Below are 19,816 nucleotides of genomic sequence, written 5' to 3' on the forward strand. Positions count from 1 at the left end.
TCTCATTGTTCTTCATACAAAATTGCTGGAGTTCCAAATTTCTATTCTATTTAATAACACAATTTTTATGAAGTAATACCTTTTTATGAAATAACATGGTTTCTATCTGTTGCTAAAGCATATGCCACTATACTATCATGTAATATATGAAAGAAATTATTTTTCCCAAAGATAAAGCATTTATCATCAATTAGAAATGCTAAAAGGATGCAGAGAAAGGGGAACCCTCCTACACTGCTGGTGGGAATGTAAACTAGTTCAACCATTGTGGAATGCAGGAGCCCAGTTTGAAAAAGACATATGCACCACAATGTTTATTGCAGCACTATTTACAATAGCCAAGAAATGGAAGCAACCTAAGTGTCCATCAGTAGATGAATGGATAAAGAAGATGTGGTACATATACACAATGGAATATTATTCAGCCATAAGAAGAAAACAAATCCTACCATTTGCAACATGGATGGAGCTAGAGGGTATTATGCTCAGTGAAATAAGCCAGTCTGAGAAAGACAAGTACCAAATGATTTCACTCATCTGTGAAGCATAAGAACAAAGCAAAAACTGAAGGAACAAAACAGCAGCAGACTCACAAAACCCAAGAATGGACTAACAGTTACCAAAGGGAAAGGGACTGGGGAGGATGGGGGGGAAGGGAGGGATAAGGGGATTAAGGGGCATTCCGATTAGCACACACAATGTAGGGGGGTGGGGCACAGGGAGGGCAGTGTAGCACAGAGAAGACAAGTAGTGACTCTATAGCATCCTACTATGCTGATGGACAGTGACTGTAATGGGGTATGTGGAGGGGACTTGATAATGGGGGGAATCTAGTAACCACAGTGTTGCTCATGTAATTGTATATTAATGATACCAAAATAAAAAAATAAAAAATAAATGCTAAAGAGGTGGAAAGGATAAGGACGTTCATGGATATGTTTCCTCTTGCATACTACAATTCTATGTGAAATGGTGTATTTTACAAAATCTTACCTCTGCTGGATGCTGAATTATGTACAAGTGGGTAGAGATGTGCAGAGGATGTACTGGTAGAAATGGGCACAAACATACTTTCTGAGGTCGGCTAAGGGGCAGAAAGAGAAAGAAAACCTATAAATGTTTGAAATAGAATGAAATAACAATAATATAAAACTTGAACATAATCTCACTTTATTATATAACTCTCTATTTTGCTAAAGCTGCATTCTTTTAAAATGACACACCAAGAATGAATTTAATCAGACTTTAGATATGAGAATCTGGAAAAAGACTCAAGTCTGTATCTTTATAGATCAAAGTACCTCAAAAAATCTTGTCTTAGTTATATTTAGTGGAAGACTACCCCTAAGTCACCACCAGGGTCTTTTTATTCATGGATCAACACATCTACAAACTTGGATTCCAAATCAAGAACCAATTTCAATGTCAAAAAGAAACCTGGCAACTTTTTAAAATCAACTGAAGTTGGAGGGAACAATATGATGATATTTACCATCTACATTAGGGTTCTAATGAAACTTAGCCACCAATCAACATGGAGGGCTTACCAATTGTGAGAAGAAACCCAAATTGGGCTTACCAATTGTGAGAAGGCTGCCAAATTACATTTGGTTAGAATTTTTCCACAGAGTATCTACCTTATCCATTTATTTTTCCTGGCATTATGGTTTACGTTGCTTTTGTTTACTTAATTTTTAGTGCTTTGCTATTGTTTCAGTAACACACTCATTACAAAATTTAGGGGGACTAAAAAGGTATAGCTCCCTTCTCCAATCTAGGGGCATTCTCTTCTCTAGGGTCCACAATAACCAGTTTCTTGTGCGTCCTTCCAAAGGTATTGTAGGAATAGACATGGATATTTTACCATTAAATCCTATATTTGAATATGTGTCTATAATATGAAATTCATCAAGTAGCCAGATATAGTACACCATGGGGGTATATTTTCACAAGAGGTCACCATTACAGCAGATGTCACATGCCATTATAATTAGTATACAAGTGGGTGTTACATTAAAAGGAATTCCCAACAGCACAATTACTACTACAAAACTGATTGCTATCAACTCCTTCCTCAAATTTATGGACAGCTTTGACTGAAGGTAAGAAATGCTTATATTAATAAACTGTAGAGTGTGAGTAAATTGGTTCAATTGCATCTACCACCTCATTCTGCAAGAAACTGTTAAACCTATCCTCCTGCTGAAAAATTATCAGATAATATCGTAGGCAGAGGCAGAAACATTGCACATGACCCCAGCCTGAAATGACCTGGTGTGATTCCTACGCCTAATGCTGGAGTCCCTCTTGGAAATGTGAGCAGATTTGGAGGGACAGAGTCTTTCAGTGATGACAAGATGAGTAAACACAGAGAGGAGCATACAGCGATTGGTGGAACTACTTACACTGACAAACATTACCAAGGGCTGCAATTTGAAAGGATTCTTCATTCAGTTAAATAATGAAAAGAATGAGGTATCTTCAAACTCTAAAATTCTAAGTTTATGATTTTCTTTATATGAAACTCCATATATAACTGAAGTGCATGATCAGATGTCAGTACAATTATTTTATAAAATGTAATTTAAGATCTGATGAGGCCATTTTAAAAATCAGAATTTAACTGGATATCAGCTTAGGTATCTGCAAATTGTATGATTCGAAGAATATGAAAGTGCAAAAAAAAAAAACAGATGTTCTATGCAGGGAATAGGGTCAAAGAACTGTAAAATCCAATTAAGTACTCAAGCTCAGGTGGAAGCTTCAGATTTCAATGGGTAGCAAAAAAACAGGAAAACTAAACCCTGAAAATAACATCTTTGGCTCATGACATACATAGTGAGTATAAAAGTCCTTAGTATGACAGAAGAGTACAAAGAACTGCTCTGGATATTGGTAGTTCTACATTTCATATCTGACCAAAACCTCTGCTCATTTAACCAAAAAAAACAACCTCAATTACCTGGGATGGCAATTTTCTTACTGGGAATACACATCTGAACTTTAGGAAAATTTAGAATTAAGTAGTTTAGAGAACTTCACTTCTAAGATGGCAGGGAAAATTGCTTCAGAGACTCACTCTCTAGTGACACAAGCAAAGCTACCAATAAGTGTTTTAAAAACAACGACTCAAAGTCTCTGAAAATTGTGCTACTGGAATATTCAAATGAAGAAACCTTATTCAAGAAAATCTACTGAAACTTGGTATTGGGACAGTCTATGGCACTTGAGCCATAACCCATTTCCTACCTTGCCCCAGCTCAGGCTGACAGACATTTCATCCAGACTGGTGTAGCCAAGAGAACAGCGCTCCCTCTCAGCTCTTGATCAAGGCTGTATGTCACAGGGAACCAACCATACGCCTTCAGCATTTCTCATCCCCTCCAACTCCTAGGTGAAGAGGCTCAATTCCTAGTGAGTGTGGCCAAGAGAGCAGAGGCTCCCTTCCTCCCCCAGCCTCTGCGTGTAAAGCAGAAGCCTGACCACAGTGCGGAAGGCTGAGAATGCGGGGACCATACTGCCCTCACTACAGTTGGCTCACAGGACAGAAGTTCCACACCGGAAACAGCAAGCCAGAGGCTACTGCTCAGCCCTGTGCCCAGAACAGTTGCTCAGAGACTCTGCCCAGGAGGAGGGACAGACTATAAGAAAAGAGAGCTCTGAAACTCTCCCCAGAGTAACTTACTTCATTTGAAACGAACTATGAGAAAGTTCAAGCCTAAGGGTACTCTCAAAAACAGTATAACTCCTCTTAATTAAGAGCAACAAGCTAAATCATAGCCCAGCTACTTCATTAGAAAGAACTAGGGAAAGAGACAGCTAAGAACAACACACCTGCAGTTGGAACAAACCTGAAAGATTGGCCTCAAAAACTAAGCTAGCCCAAATTTAATGGAGTAAGACTACTAAGCAATTTATGCTCTAGTGCACTGTATCAAGATGATCAGAACAATCTGATAGAACAATCTGCCCTAATGGGCAGGATGCAACACCAGAAGAAGAAGGAAGCTTATGAGAAAGATCTGGAATAGAGACACTCAAAGAGAACTCTGCTAAACCCATGAGATAGTGGAGATGTTTGCACAACTCGGCTCATATAACAAAAACACTTGAATTGTACACTTTCAAAGGATGACTATCATATGTGAATCATCTTCATAAAGTTGTTTTTCTAAATATAAAATGCAATAGAAAAAGAACAGTCTATTAGTAAGGGAGATGCATTTTACCACTTTTGACACTACGTTGTCTGAAGGTGAGTTTCCTTCCCTCCAATACAAGCTACGTGAGGGCAGGACTTGGCCTTCTTTTTCCACTTTTATATCCCAGCACCTAGCATTCAGCAAGCACCTACTAAGCTATCAATAAATACTGTTGAATTCATGAAGGAGTACTTCCATATCCTCTCTCATCTACCTTGGGATGCCTTTCCCATTTCTTATCCTATCCCTTCATATTCTTACATACAAATACTGATCTATCCTTCACTTCATTGCTGGTACTTAAGCAAATAATTTGTATCATAAATGGAATTCAGAGTCTCAGATCTTCCTTTGCTATAATTTGTGACTGTTCTGGTAAGTAATAGTACGTAAGAGGCAAAAATATTCACTGGAAAAAATAGTTACTAAAAAAAAAAAAAAAAACCTAAGCACTTACATGTAAACGCTGTAACTGTGATTTAAGCTAAAACTAATTGTTTTGGCTTATGCTTTGACATGCTCATAAAACATCATCACCTACTTATTTTAAAGCATGTCCCCTTTACTAACCTAATTCTAATTACAATTACCTCAAACTAATAAAACTATAGTTCTTTAAAGCATTTTACATTCCAAGTGATCAACTTTATGTTTAGCAAGTTATTTTACAATGTAAATTTGTGCTTATTTGTTATTTTAACAGCGATTTTTCTCACTTTCCTCCCCCACAATGGTCTGCATGTACTGCTGTCCAAATGTTAAACCATCTCTTACCAAAGTAGTGGATAAATGCAGAGTAATTGCTCTCCTCATTCTAAAATATTTTTCCAAAGGGCAAAAAAAAAACTCCCTGTTTAAACTTAACTCTCGAAGGTTTAAATATTCCAAATCAATAATAATTTATAAATTCAACAAATCTTTATTCAAATATTTGCCATCACCTAACTATGTGCCAGCATTAGGCTCTTGGGACATATAAAAAAGATTCTTGTCCTCATGGAGCTTGTTTGTTTTCTGTGCCAGAAAGAATTTTCTTTAAGTTCCTTGCTTCCTATTACACTGGACAGGAAAAAAAAACAAAAAACAGAAAACAGGTGACTATGCATCAAAACTGATCACTTATAAATAATGGACATTCATTTAAAAATAAAACTCAAACTACTTCTAGAATCTAAGGAAGAAAAATTACTATCTGAAAAATATCAGCTGGTCAGTTGGGGAATAACTTCAAGATGTGTCGCTGACAATGTCATTAACTTGCTGTGTGATCCTGAGCATGTCACAGGTTTTCAATTTCCTCCTTCATAAAACCGGTAATATGGCACCAAGAAAGTTCTGCGGAGTAACTACTGAATCACAGGCAGTGTTCTAAAATGTAATCACCTAAGACTATTGTTTTTCAGCTAATTTATAAAATAATGACCAAAGTAAAAGCTGAGATTTTTCCCTCTTCTGTATTTTCAATGCGCTGCAAGTGTATTATAAATACAGTTTTCCATCATTGGGAGTTATCGCCTTTAAAAGCTATACAACCCAATTAATCTTAATTATATTCCTAAAATATAAATGAATTTTCAACTAATTTCCCTTAGGGAATTTTATGAAATAAGGTTTTTCTCCTTTTCTCATTAAGGATGTAAAGAATAAATATGTAGATTTCCTGTCAGACTAAGATTGACTGGCTTCCAAAGTGAATGCTGCAATACAAGGGTAATCTGTCACCCTAGGCATGCTCTCTCTGACAGCCTGGAGGCAAATAAAATTACATCTGACACACAACTAGAGATGCTAGTACCTACAAAAAACATCTTTCAGAAGTTTAATTACATTTCTTACAAAATATTCACTAGAAGCTATTTTTCTCATAGTACTGATTTTAATCAAGAAAATCTTACATAGGCAAACTTTAAAGATTAGTGAATGGATTTATAAGAGTCACTATTTTTAAAGAATTACTTACTAAACAAAAACATAGGTAGAATGCAGAAAAACAGTGCACCTCTAATCTCCCAATACTCAACAAAAATGTTATAGTCCCAACAGAGTAAAAAAGCAAAGAACACAGAGCTTCATAGCTTTTCAATAGATTGGTTGAATAGATACACAGCACTACACATAAAAAGGCCAACAACTTTCTAATGCTAAAACAGCCTTTGAAATACTAAGTACCACAGTGCCCTCTACTGAATTCTAGAGACTTAAATAATCTGTAAAATAAACTACTTTTTTAAACTTCTGAAACGATATCAATATAACCAATGAAAAAGAAATAGCTTTTCATTATTAATGTAATAAATTTTCAACTCATAACAGAAAGAAAAATAGGTAACAACTAGCATGTCTGATTGCTTCAAATATAAGAACAATGATATTCTTATACTCCCCAAAACTGTTTTTATCGGTACTTTGTTTTATTGTGTAACAAAAAAGGAGAGGCTTAGGAGGGAAAAAAAATTATTATGAGAGAGTAAGTAACTTTAGATGACATTTCCAGAGATACATGCCCCAGAGGGGATGCCTAACGCAGTGGTCTCCAAAGCGGGTTAAGTAAAATGACCCAAAGGGTGCAAAAAGGAAATACTATCAATTCTATTTAGAATTAAGTATTACTCATTCATAGTCTAACTCCTTGGGTTGGTATAAATTCCAAAAGAAGGAGTGTTAACAGTGGCACCTGTAAAGAAACTACATATACCCACAAAGAATCTATACTGAAGAAATTCTCATTATATAATCACAAATGAAGGACTATGTGGCAGAGCTGTTTCTTTCTTTCTCCTGCTTCAGTCTTCATTTTGTTAAGAAATCCTATTAGATATGACAATAACATTAGAAAGCACAAATTATAAATATTATTTGAACTGTGGATTCATATCTAACTATCATTAACAATGAAACCCCCACACACAAGCATATCATGCTTCAAAATAGTGGGAAATGATACTATGACTCCATTACAACAGCAAGACGTTTTTAAATATTTTATTTCACTATTATCTCTTCCTTTTTACAATATATCTTTGTGTATGTGTTATGAGGCACATTATACATTAATATATATAATCAATGTATATAATTACATATAAGTATGTATACCTATTAGAATTACATCCTAAAATTTTTTAGCCAACAATGGTACTTGATCAAAATAATTTAGAGATCCTTAGCCTAGAGATAAGCTTGTTCCTACTGAGAAATCTATAATTAAGAAAATTTTTAGTAAGTGTTATTATAATTAAAGAAGTCAGATGCCTGGAAAGCAAAAGCCATGTGTCCAGAGAGATGGCTGTATGCAGAGCTACGTAAGCTCCCACTAAAACTGCAAGGACAAAGTGACAGATGAGCCAAACTGAAAATCTTACAAAGTAATCATCTATATTCAGTTATCCTATTCATTTTCTCCTCTTCTATAGAAATATAAATACAAGAAATAGCAAGCACCTTAATAGCATATTAAGTTAATCATTCTTTCCTCTGCAAACTCTTATTTTATACTTTCATAACTTGTCTTAAGTATTACTTAGACATGTTTTCTCTCACATTCGATTCAGTATAAATCCTAGAGGAAATGATTTCTTAATCATTTTTTTATGACCAAGCTGCTCAGACATTGGAAACTGAATGAATAACGATTGAGTGAATACAGAATATCCACATGATTTATGGAAGTGAGCCTCCAGGTCCACACGTAGCAGAATTCCATGCTCCCTATCCACTGGCCAACTAAAGGAAACAGCATGAATGTCTATCCTGACAAGCAAAGAATCAAGTTAAAGTGGTTCCAAGGACCAGCTATTCCTCAGTGAAGATATTTTACAAAGAATATCATAGAATAAAGGGACTGTGCTACTAGGAAACATTTTCATTTTGTTTGTTCTTCCCTCTCCCTCCCCTTACCTACAAACTGTTTATATTTTAAAATACAGACTTTGTATAGCTTATTTATATAAATGTCCATTTTTTCAAAACAGCAGAAAATTGAGACTATTCTTTGATAGAAAACAATACAATTTACATGTTAATTTACTCCATTTAAAAGAATCCAATAATGCTATGAATAAGCCACTGATTTTGATGCACCTGAAAAAGCGGTTTTCATCAATTTAACATTTATTCGTAGCTGGAAAGCGAGTTCTTTTGAAAGTCCCAGGATGTCAAAATCTCCATCAAGAGACAATGTACTTCTAGTGACCTGCAGCATTAACACATGCAAAATTATTTACTCACCCTTAATCTCTCAATCTAGAAAACTACCTAGTAGGGAAGAAATTGACCAACATCAAAATATACCAATTTCGTAAGTAATAATAATGACATTTCACAGAGGAGGAAAAGAAAGAGGGAGAAAATAGGAAAAAGATGGGAAGAAGAAAGAAAACAAGAATGGAAGAAGAAGAGCATCTGATAGAGAATAACAGAACAAAGGCATAAAGAACACCTATGTTAGGGGCATTTCAGGGTAGCTGGAGACAGGGGTATGTGAAGGGTATGATGGAGGAGGCGGTGAGCGGGACAGGCTGAGCGGGAACCTGCAGAGCTTTGCACACCACGCTAGAGTCTTGACTCCACTCTTTACCTAAAATAAGCATGGAAGGTCTCCAGGAAAGGAGTAAAATGGCAGACCAAGACGTTAAAAATCTAATGAGCTTTGTTGAAAGGGAATTGGTTATATGACTGTAAGAATAGAAATAGGTTAGCATAAGCATAGCCATCTTAAAGGCCTAGAAGCCATTTTCTGAGTATGTGACTTAGAAAGAAAAACTGGAACTGGGTAAGGCCTTGAAAAACAAGTTAATCATGAGCACCGGGTGGTGGGCAGCTGTGACCCTTGGTCAGCTAACCTTGGTCAGTAAATCTTACATACCAAGCTTATTGTGCAGAACCTCCCTAACCATTGAGGAGTAGTCTTACCCTGCCCTTGCTTAACCCCAGGATATATGTCTTGCAAGAATAATGTATAGTTATAGAAAATTGCTATGAGTTAAGTGCTTTGAAATTGCTATATAAACCCTTGGCTCTGAGTGCTCGGGGTCCTTGTTGAGACCCGCTGCTTCGGGCTGACTTGGACCCCAACTAGTTGGCTGAATAAAGACTTTGCTTGAATTTACATCTCTATGCCTGTGTAGTTTGTTCTCTGGGGAAGCCTCGGAAGCCTGGACCCTAACATGACAAAATGGAGCTTGGAAAACTACCTCAATTAATACACGACTGCAAAAAGTCAAAGCAGAGTCATGCTGAGAAACGCCAGACACAAGGAGTAGTTTAAACACCACCTCCACTATGAAGCTCCAGGTAGTGGGTCCCTCCCACCTCTGTTTTCCTAAAACACACTATTCATGTTATAATTACAATTGGCTTAGGTGTGTTTCTCCTCTTTAAGTTCCTTGATGATAACAGCCAACTTTTATTCATTTTAAAACCCCAGTACCTAACTTGGTGAAAAGCTATAGTCTGGGACTAGTCACTAGCATTCCCTGGTACCTAAAGCTATCTTAATACTATAAAAATCCTACAATGACTCCTAACATCTTTATCAGTTTCCTAGACATACAGCTAGATTGGGCTATTTCTCTATCACTGGCAGATTTACAAGAGTAAACCTCAAAAGAAGGCTATAAAACGTTCAAGTTTAATAAGCACTGGGCAGTTATTTGGTATATGTGGGTGGGTAGTGGTTGTTATAAGGGGTTATAAGGAATTTCCATATGCTCCATTATATATTTCCATAATGTGTAACTTTGTTTACTGATCATACATCACTTTCATATTAAGAAAAAAAAATGTTTTCAAAAGAAACACTGAATAGATGCCACATTAAGGTTTCTTTAATAATCTGTGGCTTTCAGATCTTTTTACCAGAAAAGCTGTTTAACATTTTCTTTTTACTATACTCACACAAATTAGAGGATAATATGCGACAATGCCAGTCTTATCTCTTTACTACATCTATAAGACAAAGTCAAAAAAAATTATAGGAGGAAAAGATCAGGAGCTATACTGAAATCAATTAAACTACTAAAAGTAGTCGCCATTAGATCTATCTCATCATATGCTGCTTTCCCTAACAGCTCCCCAGAACTACAAACCAAACGTCAGTTAGTATGGGTATGAGTTAGCAATACTGAAACAACTGTAGGGTTGGACAAACAATATGCTATATTATGGTATAGATATCCTACATAGGCCACAGATAACACAATATGCTATGTGTTAAAGATAATGCTACAGATGAGAGCCAGGTTTCTCACTCTCAAAGAAAGAAGTTGCAGAGAGAGAAGGAAAGCTAGAATGAGCCTGGTGGTTTTGGATGGAGCTCATGGCTATATATATACACACATATATGCACACATGGCCATACACACACACACACACACACAGATTTAAAAATGTAAATGTAGATTTATGCATGGGTCAGTACATATACATAAATATTCTACCTCTGCCCACTAATAAGATGAACAATCCAGTAACAATGAACACACCTAGTGCCCAGATCGTAGTTTCTAATATTATTCTCCAGTAAGTCAGGGCTTCTTGGAGAAGTGGTTTCCCTGTCTATGTCTGGGACAGGGAAAATACAAGCCTGAACCATCTTATGGTGCCAGAACATAAGTTCTCAAAAAAAGGGTAAGTATGGAAGAGCCTCGGAGCCAATCTGAAAGAGTTCCCAATAGACCAAGAGGAACAATTTGAGCAGCAAAATAAACAATAATAATTTTGGATTATAACCCAGAGAATAAAATAAATGACCATGATCCCATAGAGATATAAGTAAACTGAATAAATAGGAAAAAGAGATAGCTCTTGCATATAGAAAAACTCTTATCAATAAATATAGAAAGAATGTAGTAAACAGAAAATCACCATTAGAACACCATAGCAATAACTGTCACAAGCAAGATCCACTAATGGATGCAAACATTTGTGAACAGAAATTCAAGGAAAAACAGGTATTTGCATAGTCCCAAAGTACATTCCCCCAAAGACAGTTATTAATTTCAAAGGGGAAAAGAGTAACCAGTAGAAAAACCCAGCAGACTTCACCTCGCCAAGTGCTTAGGGTTAACCCCGCCAGAAATAAGGCATACTGACATCATGTATATCTGTGCTAAGAAAACTGTATCACTCTGGAGTTGCAGTGATATTTCTAAACTGTCAACATAAAAAAATTCTTAAAAATTCTCAACATAAGAAAAAATTTTTCTATAAAGACATAAGGTTATACTAACTATACATACATACATAAGGTAATATATACAAACATCAAATAATTATTTTATAGCCCTGAAACTAATATAAGGTTATATGTCACTTATACCTTACTTTAAAGAAAAAGAAAAGAACTCGTGACCTGCTAGAACAATGCTAATCACTGCATCTTTTTCAGTGATTTCTTCTGCTTGGGAGTTTGCATGAAAGATTCAATTGCAAATACATGAAAGAGTATATATATGCTTTGCTTGTTAACTACTTAGGTAAACTGTGTACCATTAAATTTGTGGAGCACAGGGTTTGTGTGAGATCCTTATACATTGCTGGTGGGCATGTAAAATGGTTACAGCTACTAAGGAAAACAGTTTGACAAGTCCCCAAAAAGTTAACTGCAGCCCAGCAATTCCACTCCTATATGTACCCAAAAGAAAAGCAGGAACTACAATAGAAAATTTGTATACCAACGTTCATAGCAGCACTATTCACACTAGTCAAGTATCCATCAACAAATGAATGGATAATGATAAACAAAAGTGGTATATACATACAATTCAGCCATAAAAAGGAATGAAATTATATATGCTACAACAAGGACAGACTGTGAAAACATTCTCTATGAAATGTCAGACACAAAACGACAAACATTCTATGATTACATGAAGAATTTAGAATAGGCAAATTCATAGAAACAGAAAGTAGAATAGAGGTTACCAAGGGCTGTGAAGATAGAGATGGAAAGTTATTACCTCATGTGTGCAGATTTTATGTTAGGGATGATGAAAAAGTTTTGGGTATAGATAGTGGTGATGGTTACACAACATTCTGAATATATCTAATGCCAATGACTTGTACACTTATAAATAGTTAAGTGATAAACATTATGTTATATATATAATACAATTTTTAAAAAAACAGCCTGTCAACTAGCACATCTCCATAAACATGACATTTTCCTCAGAGCAATCCCTCTAACCCTTTGCATCAGGGGACTCATTCCATACCTTTTCATTTTTCTTCCCTGAGCAATCCTGCAACTTTTCTTCTACTCACTTCACTTTACTGCTCCCTCCTTCCCCACAATCTTTCCACCGTCTTCCAACAGAGAAAAACAAAAACAAACAAAGAAAGGAAAAAACTCAGCAAAGAAAAAACAATAAATTCCTATCAGTAATATCTTCAAATTTGCCTTTCTGACTGAAAAGTGAAGAGCCATCAATAGAAATGATAAACAGGTAAAGGATTCAGGAGATAAAAAAGCACAACCCTAAAAAGATAATAATTAAAATTGTTGATTCCAAAATAATTAAAAATAGCCATGGGCAAAGGAAAAGGAAAAGAATCCATGGATGAGAAGAAGGCAAAGAAATACTTCACCGGACGTATTTAATTATATACAAAGAAAAACAAGGGCAGTCAAACTGTTCATTTCAGTGTAATTCATTATTATGTGGTATAGTAATAAAAATATGAGAGCTAAAGCAGCTTACTGGTCACCAGACCTTGAGTCTATAAAAGGGAATAACAATTTAACCCACAAACTTGTCTTACATATTAAATAAAAATGGACATGTACAACAATATTGTAATATCTTTCTAAGTTGGCAGATAGGAACTACACTTATTGGGGTGGGCATTTAATAGTGTAAATAACTGTCAAATCAGTATGTTGTTTACTTGAAACTAATATAATACTGTATACCATAAAATAAAATGTACACATAAAATCACCTTGCAATCTCTGAACTCTTTTTAAATAATATCAAAGTTTAAGTTTAGACTAGACAATTTCTGAATATATTCCCTCACTGCATAAGCACTAATAGAACTATGAATTATTAATATTGAGCAAACATACTAAGAATTACTGTACTTTGATGTTCTTTGGAGAAAACTTCTATCAGAGGGTAATGATATAATTCCTATTTTTCTTAGAGAAAATAAACATTTAGAAAGCTCTAATGAGGTTTTTTCAATTGGTCACTCCTCTTTGGAGACTTAATTAAGACTAAGGAAAAAATTCCCTCTTGACATAGACCATCTTTGCTCAACTTTGAACATACAATTAGCTTGCACAGTAATTTGTGAGTCAGTTTTCCACTCATATTGCAAATGAACTACTTCAAAAAACAAACACATTTCTGCACTAACAGGAAATAACAAGTTAACTTGATAACCTTCACTTGGAAATACAAAACTTCTGATAAGCACAAATAATTAAATTTGCATATTATCTAAGTTTTTACCTTAAAAATTATCGATGACCAAGTTAATTTTAAATTTACCAAAACAGCTTGTATTTTTACCCTAAGTGTTGACATCAATTCAACAATCTCAGTTATTCTGAACTGTCTTGAGAATTACCATTTTTCACTTTTATCTACCAAACTTGCAGACTGATTTTACCTGGCCTCTCAGGCCGACCAACCACAGTGATGTACAAAAGACCAGAATCAAAAATCAAATGCTAACGAGGTCCGGGGAGTTAATAATCAACACACCGATTCAGCAGTACTGACTGGGAGCTGTGGTGACCTGGACAGATCACGTCTAATTTCCGGGCACAGCCAATCCTCAGCACAGCCAACAGCCAGGAAGGTGGGCCCCAAGCTGCAAGATGTTCACATTCTCAGAGAAGCCAGAAATCTGGATTTTTATATAAAAACATCTTGACTTTTAACTGTTAGCAATTAACTTAATAACTTTAAAATACAGTTCAAAACAAAACATCTGTGAGCTGCCAGAGTGCAGCACCCACATGCTTAATCACCTGCAGTCTTTCCTCCTTGCCTCTCTCATGGTTTCATCCCTACCACTTTTTCCTCCAGAATATCCACACCTGAAGAATAATGAAAGGTTAAAATAATACATGGAGTAAGGTGCTAGATGTTGTTAAGGTTACAATCTGGAAACCAGATGAATAACTTCTGCAGATCTAATGTGCAGCATAGTGGCTATAGTTCACAACACTGTACTATATACATACTTCAAAACTGAGACTAGATCTACAACCATCTCACCACAGAAAAAGAAATGATAATTATGTGATGATGATGAACACTACCAGTGGTAACTGCATTGCAATAAATGTAGGAAACCAACACACTGTACACCTTAAACTTACATGTTACATGTCAATTGTATCTCAATTTTTTTAAAAAAAGGGAATAGCACAGGCTTCTTGTTACTAAGCTTGAAGTAAACATACTTCAGCTTAAAGAGCTACTCTTGCAGCCTAAGTGGCTCCACTTCAATTGGTGCCTACATCTACTCTGCAAACAGAATCATAAGGCTTTCCAGCAAGCATGGAGCAAGGTCAAGTGCTTGTAAGAGTTGGGAGCCAAGAGGACTGCAGCTGGAGACCCAGCTCCGCTACTTGCTTGTTACCTCTACCTCCTCATCATTTAAAAGCTAACAATATCATCAACTTCAGAAAGTTGTTAGGAGAAACAAAGTATCGTCTATAAAATACCTAGGCCTGCTAGGTAACCCGCAGATGCTCAGTGCTTAATAATTGTGTGCTAAATATATTGGTGTGGTTTTTTACAATCCTCACTACAACTTTGTACCTTTTTGGGAAGAAAGCAGTGGAGAGAGAATTTCCACCTTGGGGTCTATCTGCATCAGTTTGTATGCATGCTCCACCTGCTGTTTCCCTCCTTTGGACACATGTAAAAAAAATTTTTTTTTAATTTTTAAAAATGTCTGTATTGAGACATTATTCCAACATTCTTAAGACCAATAATTTGCAAGTGATTTCTAACTCTTGTCCTCAGGCTCAAAGCAATATCCACAAAAGATATGAAGGCATAATTAAGATGCCTTAGCCTCTATACCAGAACAAGGCCCTAACTCTTTCCAGTCAAGCCTTTTACTGAGTCAAGCATTTTTTTTTTTAATAAAACAGAGTAAAAATCATGACAGCTAAAGCCCCTTACAGAAGTCAAACTTGTCACCACCATTCAAATACAGAAATGCTTCGGTGGCTGGTTTATTGGATTCTAGTGCATTAGGCGCAAACTCCCTGACATAGTTTATCTGGCCCTTCCCAGTGCAATTACCACAAATCTCTGCACCCTCATCTCTCTCCACTCCTTCCTTTCCAGCAAGCTCTCTGCATACACTGCACTGTGTACACTACTTCTGTACATGCCGGTCCCCTTAAAAAAAGGAACACACCTTTACACAATCTGTAGCTTGCAATAACAAGTTAATATGGGATCTTTTAAACACTATTCCACTCATGTTTAAGATATGTGGTATTTCTACTGAGCAAGATTCTACTGAGAAGTTAAACTGAGATTATGCTTTCTCAACAAAACCAATTTCTGGGACCCCCTGGACTGCGACAATTATAATAATGTGTTCAAAGAAATTAATACCGTTTATAAGTAAATGGCCAAGTAATCATGCCTTACTGATCACTCAAATCTAAGAAGACATTTTAGATGTAAAACCTATTATAAGCACATACATAAAGAAGTTCACCCAGGCAACTAGTAAAACCATAACAGCCTAATGAAATAAAATTTAAAGAGCCATCAATTAGTTAATACTTTATTGAAAACACCTCAATATTCTCCATATTTCTACAACTGTATTCTCAGTCTATGCCAGGAGAAAGAAGAGTTTTTAAAAGGTCGAAGATTTCATTAGAAAATCAAAGTGCAGAAATGTTGGAATGAATCATAATTCTAAGTATTAACTAAATACAGCTGAAACACAATCTAATATCCAGCAAGTCATTTTTATTTTTTAAAAAGCGAGTCAGGTTAAGGGGTAGGGAGGGATGAAAAAGGAGAGCAAAGAGGATTTTTAGGGCAGTGAAAATATACTGTATGTTACTATAATGGTAGCTATAATAAATTTATACAAAGTTAAAATATGTGAAACATCAAGAATGAACCCTACTGTAAACTACAGCTGTTTTGAGTGATAATTATAAAAGACATAAATAATAAAAGACACATTTTCGAATGATAATGATGTGTCAATATAGTCATCACTTGTAACAAATGCACCACTCCTGTGGGGAATACTGATAATACAGGGGGCATATGAGAAACTTCCACTCATTATCACTGTTTATCTAAAACTGTCCTAAAAAATAAAGTGTATTGAGGTGGGAAGCATATCAGTAAAATTATAAATCTTTGCTAAACATGAGACTCATTTTTTAAAATATATATTAGCATTTACAATTAGCAGTTCTGAACAGACTAAAAACTACTGATAAAGCTAGCATAATTTAGCCCTGAATTTATATCTGAAACACTTTTCTTTCAACATTCAAATCCTTCACAGCATTTTTAAGTTTGTCTCCTAACATCTTCAGACAATTTATTTAAATAAATTACATTAGCACACCACTTCTGTTCAAATACAGTCCTTTCTAGACACAAATGATATATCTTCCAAAGGGCTATTGAATGTCTATTATACATAGTAGCTTTAGAAAATAGAAAAAGATCCTTACACTTAAGATTGCTTCCTCTGAGGCCTTGCAATCCAGCCCTGGGAAAAGGTCAAATGTCCAAAGTACGATATTCCAAGTACTCAAGTGGTGAAGACATTCAACCAGTCTGTCCGGCTCCCCTTCTTGGAATGCTTGTCTCAGGGACGGATCCTTGTCATCTTTCAAATCCCAATATAAATGCTATCTCCTCAGAAATCTTTATAACATCCTGGAACTTCCTATCATAGCATCCCATTCCTTTCCTTCACTGCTGGGTTTTGTTTTCCAACATGTAATTTCATATTTGATTGCTTGTTTACTGATTTATTGTCTGTAGCCAGTTAGCCGACTCAACACCCCATGCGGACACAGACTCCACTGCATTACCTGTGATTGATCAAGCACTCAACAAACACTGGTCAAATGAACGCTCAGGTATGGGGCTCAGGAGAAAGTTTTTGGCTGAAGATACTGGGGAGTTCACTTTGCGCGAAGTGTATGGGGTGAGAAGAGAAGAGAATGGAGAACCAAGACCTGAGGAAAGCCTAACAACTAGTGTTTGGGTAGGACCAGGCAAAGACGACGAGGCCTGAGAAGTCAGACAAGAGAAGAGAAGCCAAAGAAAAAGTGCTGCAAGAAGTGAGTATTCCATGGCCGAATGCTGCCAAGAGGGTAAAATATGAACAGACAAGGACGCCCTGGATGTTCCCTCTGGAGGTCCCTGCCACTTTAGTGAGAACCATTCCAGGGCAGTGTAGGATCTGACGACAAGCCGCAGAGTGGTTCCGAGGTGAGGAAGTAGAAGCACTAACAGGTGAAACTGAGAAGGGCACCAGGGAGACAAGTGATAGCTGGAGACCTTCAGAAACCAAGAGGGAAGCCAGAGCCAGGGCTCCCCGGGGCGCAGCCAAGCAGCCGCCTCCGCGGCAGGGGGCGCTGCAGCCTCTGCGCACGCCTCCGCCGCCTCAATTCCTGCCCCGCCTCCCCCCGATCACCTGCAGCGGCTACACTCGGGCCTCCGCTGGGCCGGCTCCACCGGCAGCTCCCACAGCCCGTCCGCACTGGCGCCGCCCGCCTCCGCGCCCGCGCCTGGGGCGGCAACCGCCGGCTCTGCTCCGCCCTCCCGCCGCTCTTCCTCGTTAGGCGTCTGAGACGAGGCCCCCAACAGCCGCGCACCGGGGCCTCCAGTTGTTCGCGCCCCTTTCTGCGGCTCCATGGTGCGCGCCCGGTGTGGCTATCACATTAAGGCTCCGCTGCCGCCGGGGGGCGCCAGACACTGAAGAACCAAAACGCGCCGCGCGGCGCCACGGACGCCTGCGTCGTATGGGAGGCGGGTCTCCACAATCCAGGCTCAAGGTCCCGCCCACCGCGCGGAAGAGACGAGCCCATTGGTCGGAGCCCAGGGAGGTGTTTCACGCGGAAGCCGGAAGCTGGGTGTGGATTGTCCTCGGGAGCCGGTGAGGTTAAGGGACGGTGAGACAGAAGGAAAGCTCTCTGAAAACATCTCGGAGAGCAACCGGAATGTACCTTACTGACTTCCACCCATTTAAAACCGAAAACAAAATGTTCAGCGTTTTCCGCCTCAGGGTGGCAGTTTAAAAGTTAGGTGACTATACAGAGCAGTTGCGCAACTGATGTACATGATAGCTGATGGCCAACGAAGGAGAGGTGGTGCGGACTGTAAACCAGACTCACAGCCCGTCCGTTTCACGTGAACTTCTTGATCTAGAAGACGAGGGACTTGTGTCCTTTGTCTTCTATTTCTTGATATTTCTCCAGGGCACAAAGCGTACTATTTTACACTAAACTCCAAATGTTTGTTAAATAAGGTTTTTAAGTTGTCCAAGTCCCCTTAGATAAGGAGGCAGTAGGAGGGCTGAGATTTGTATGGTTAAGAAAAGAAAAAAATAGCCATAGAAAGATAACTACTTTGACCAACTTTACAAGCCCTTACATAATGGCAGTATACCTGCAGGTTTTCAAACCTCAAAATGAAGTCCACCTTAGAATGAAAGCAGGAATACTGACTAAATGGTTCCCTGATTCTTTCCATTTATTACTATTTTGTTATTCTTCCAATACTCAACATTTAAACAAAAAAATAAAAAGTTTTCATGAGTCATCTAGGTTTTGCAATCTTGATTGATTCTAGAGCTATGATGAATAAATTATAAAACAAAGGACACTTAACCACTGTAACTCTGAGGGGAAAATATTTTCCAGCCTGGGGCAAATTACGTTTGCAACTGAAATCAGTCAAAGGGAGAAAAAAAAGTGGGAGAAACCCATTTATTTCTTATAAGCAATCATCCACTTAGGCTCAACCAGGTCTCTCACAAACAGGCTGCAAACGGGGGCCTCACCCAACCTCTCCAGTCCAGATATGCCTTCCCTCCCCCTTGTAAACATATATTGATATGGGGATGGACTACTTCTCTCCCCTGGGAAACACCTATTGACATGGAAATGCACTAAGGCCAGGAAAGATATCCTGGAAAAACTGCAATTTTACCCACAGCCCACCCCTCCAGAAACCTCACCTCACAATCTACTTGCTCCCCATCATCCGCGATGGCCCCTGTGTGTGTCCAGTAAAGTGGGTGCCTTGATCACTCTCAATCAACTGCAGCTGGCCATAGGCTGCAAAGAAATGGTTTAGGCCTCTTTTGGTGGTTTGCTGATCTCCATGATGGGTAAGAAAAGCAACCAACAGCCCAGTAGCTGTGTCCACACACGTCATGGCCTACTGATACCCTTCTGAAATGGACAGAGGCCCAATACAGTCTAGCTCCACCTGATAAGGGGTATTGGCCCTATACTACTGTCCCATGTTGCTGCAGGACTCGGTGTAAGTTGCTCTTAGAGCACACAAGGGACTCCTACCAGGCTCTGCTGACTTCTTCAAAGGTCAATGGCAAGCCCTACTGACAGGCTACAGCCCACATTGTCT

General features: G+C 37.7%; 1 protein-coding gene across 3 annotated transcripts in view; it reads right to left on the bottom strand.

Annotated features, from left to right (window-relative positions):
* DTWD2 (DTW domain containing 2) overlaps positions 1-18,400 on the bottom strand; it is a 143,233-nt gene extending 124,833 nt beyond the window's left edge. For 2 of the 3 annotated variants that reach the window (XR_012124841.1, XM_073221123.1), the window contains exons 1-2: positions 17,862-18,400; positions 994-1,084 (exon numbers count right to left, since the gene is read on the bottom strand). Coding sequence is in view for 2 of the 3 variants with exons in the window: in XM_073221123.1 (XP_073077224.1) it covers positions 994-1,084; positions 17,862-18,082 (312 nt within the window). In the remaining variant the exon portion in view is untranslated. Of the gene's footprint in view, positions 1-993; positions 1,085-12,415; positions 12,507-17,861 lie in introns of all 3 variants that reach the window. The other variant, XM_073221124.1, reaches the window with a different exon arrangement.
* Between the last annotated feature and the right edge of the window lie 1,416 nt (positions 18,401-19,816).

This window comes from Manis javanica, chromosome 14 (assembly GCF_040802235.1).
Source record: "Manis javanica isolate MJ-LG chromosome 14, MJ_LKY, whole genome shotgun sequence".
Taxonomy (NCBI): domain Eukaryota; kingdom Metazoa; phylum Chordata; class Mammalia; order Pholidota; family Manidae; genus Manis; species Manis javanica.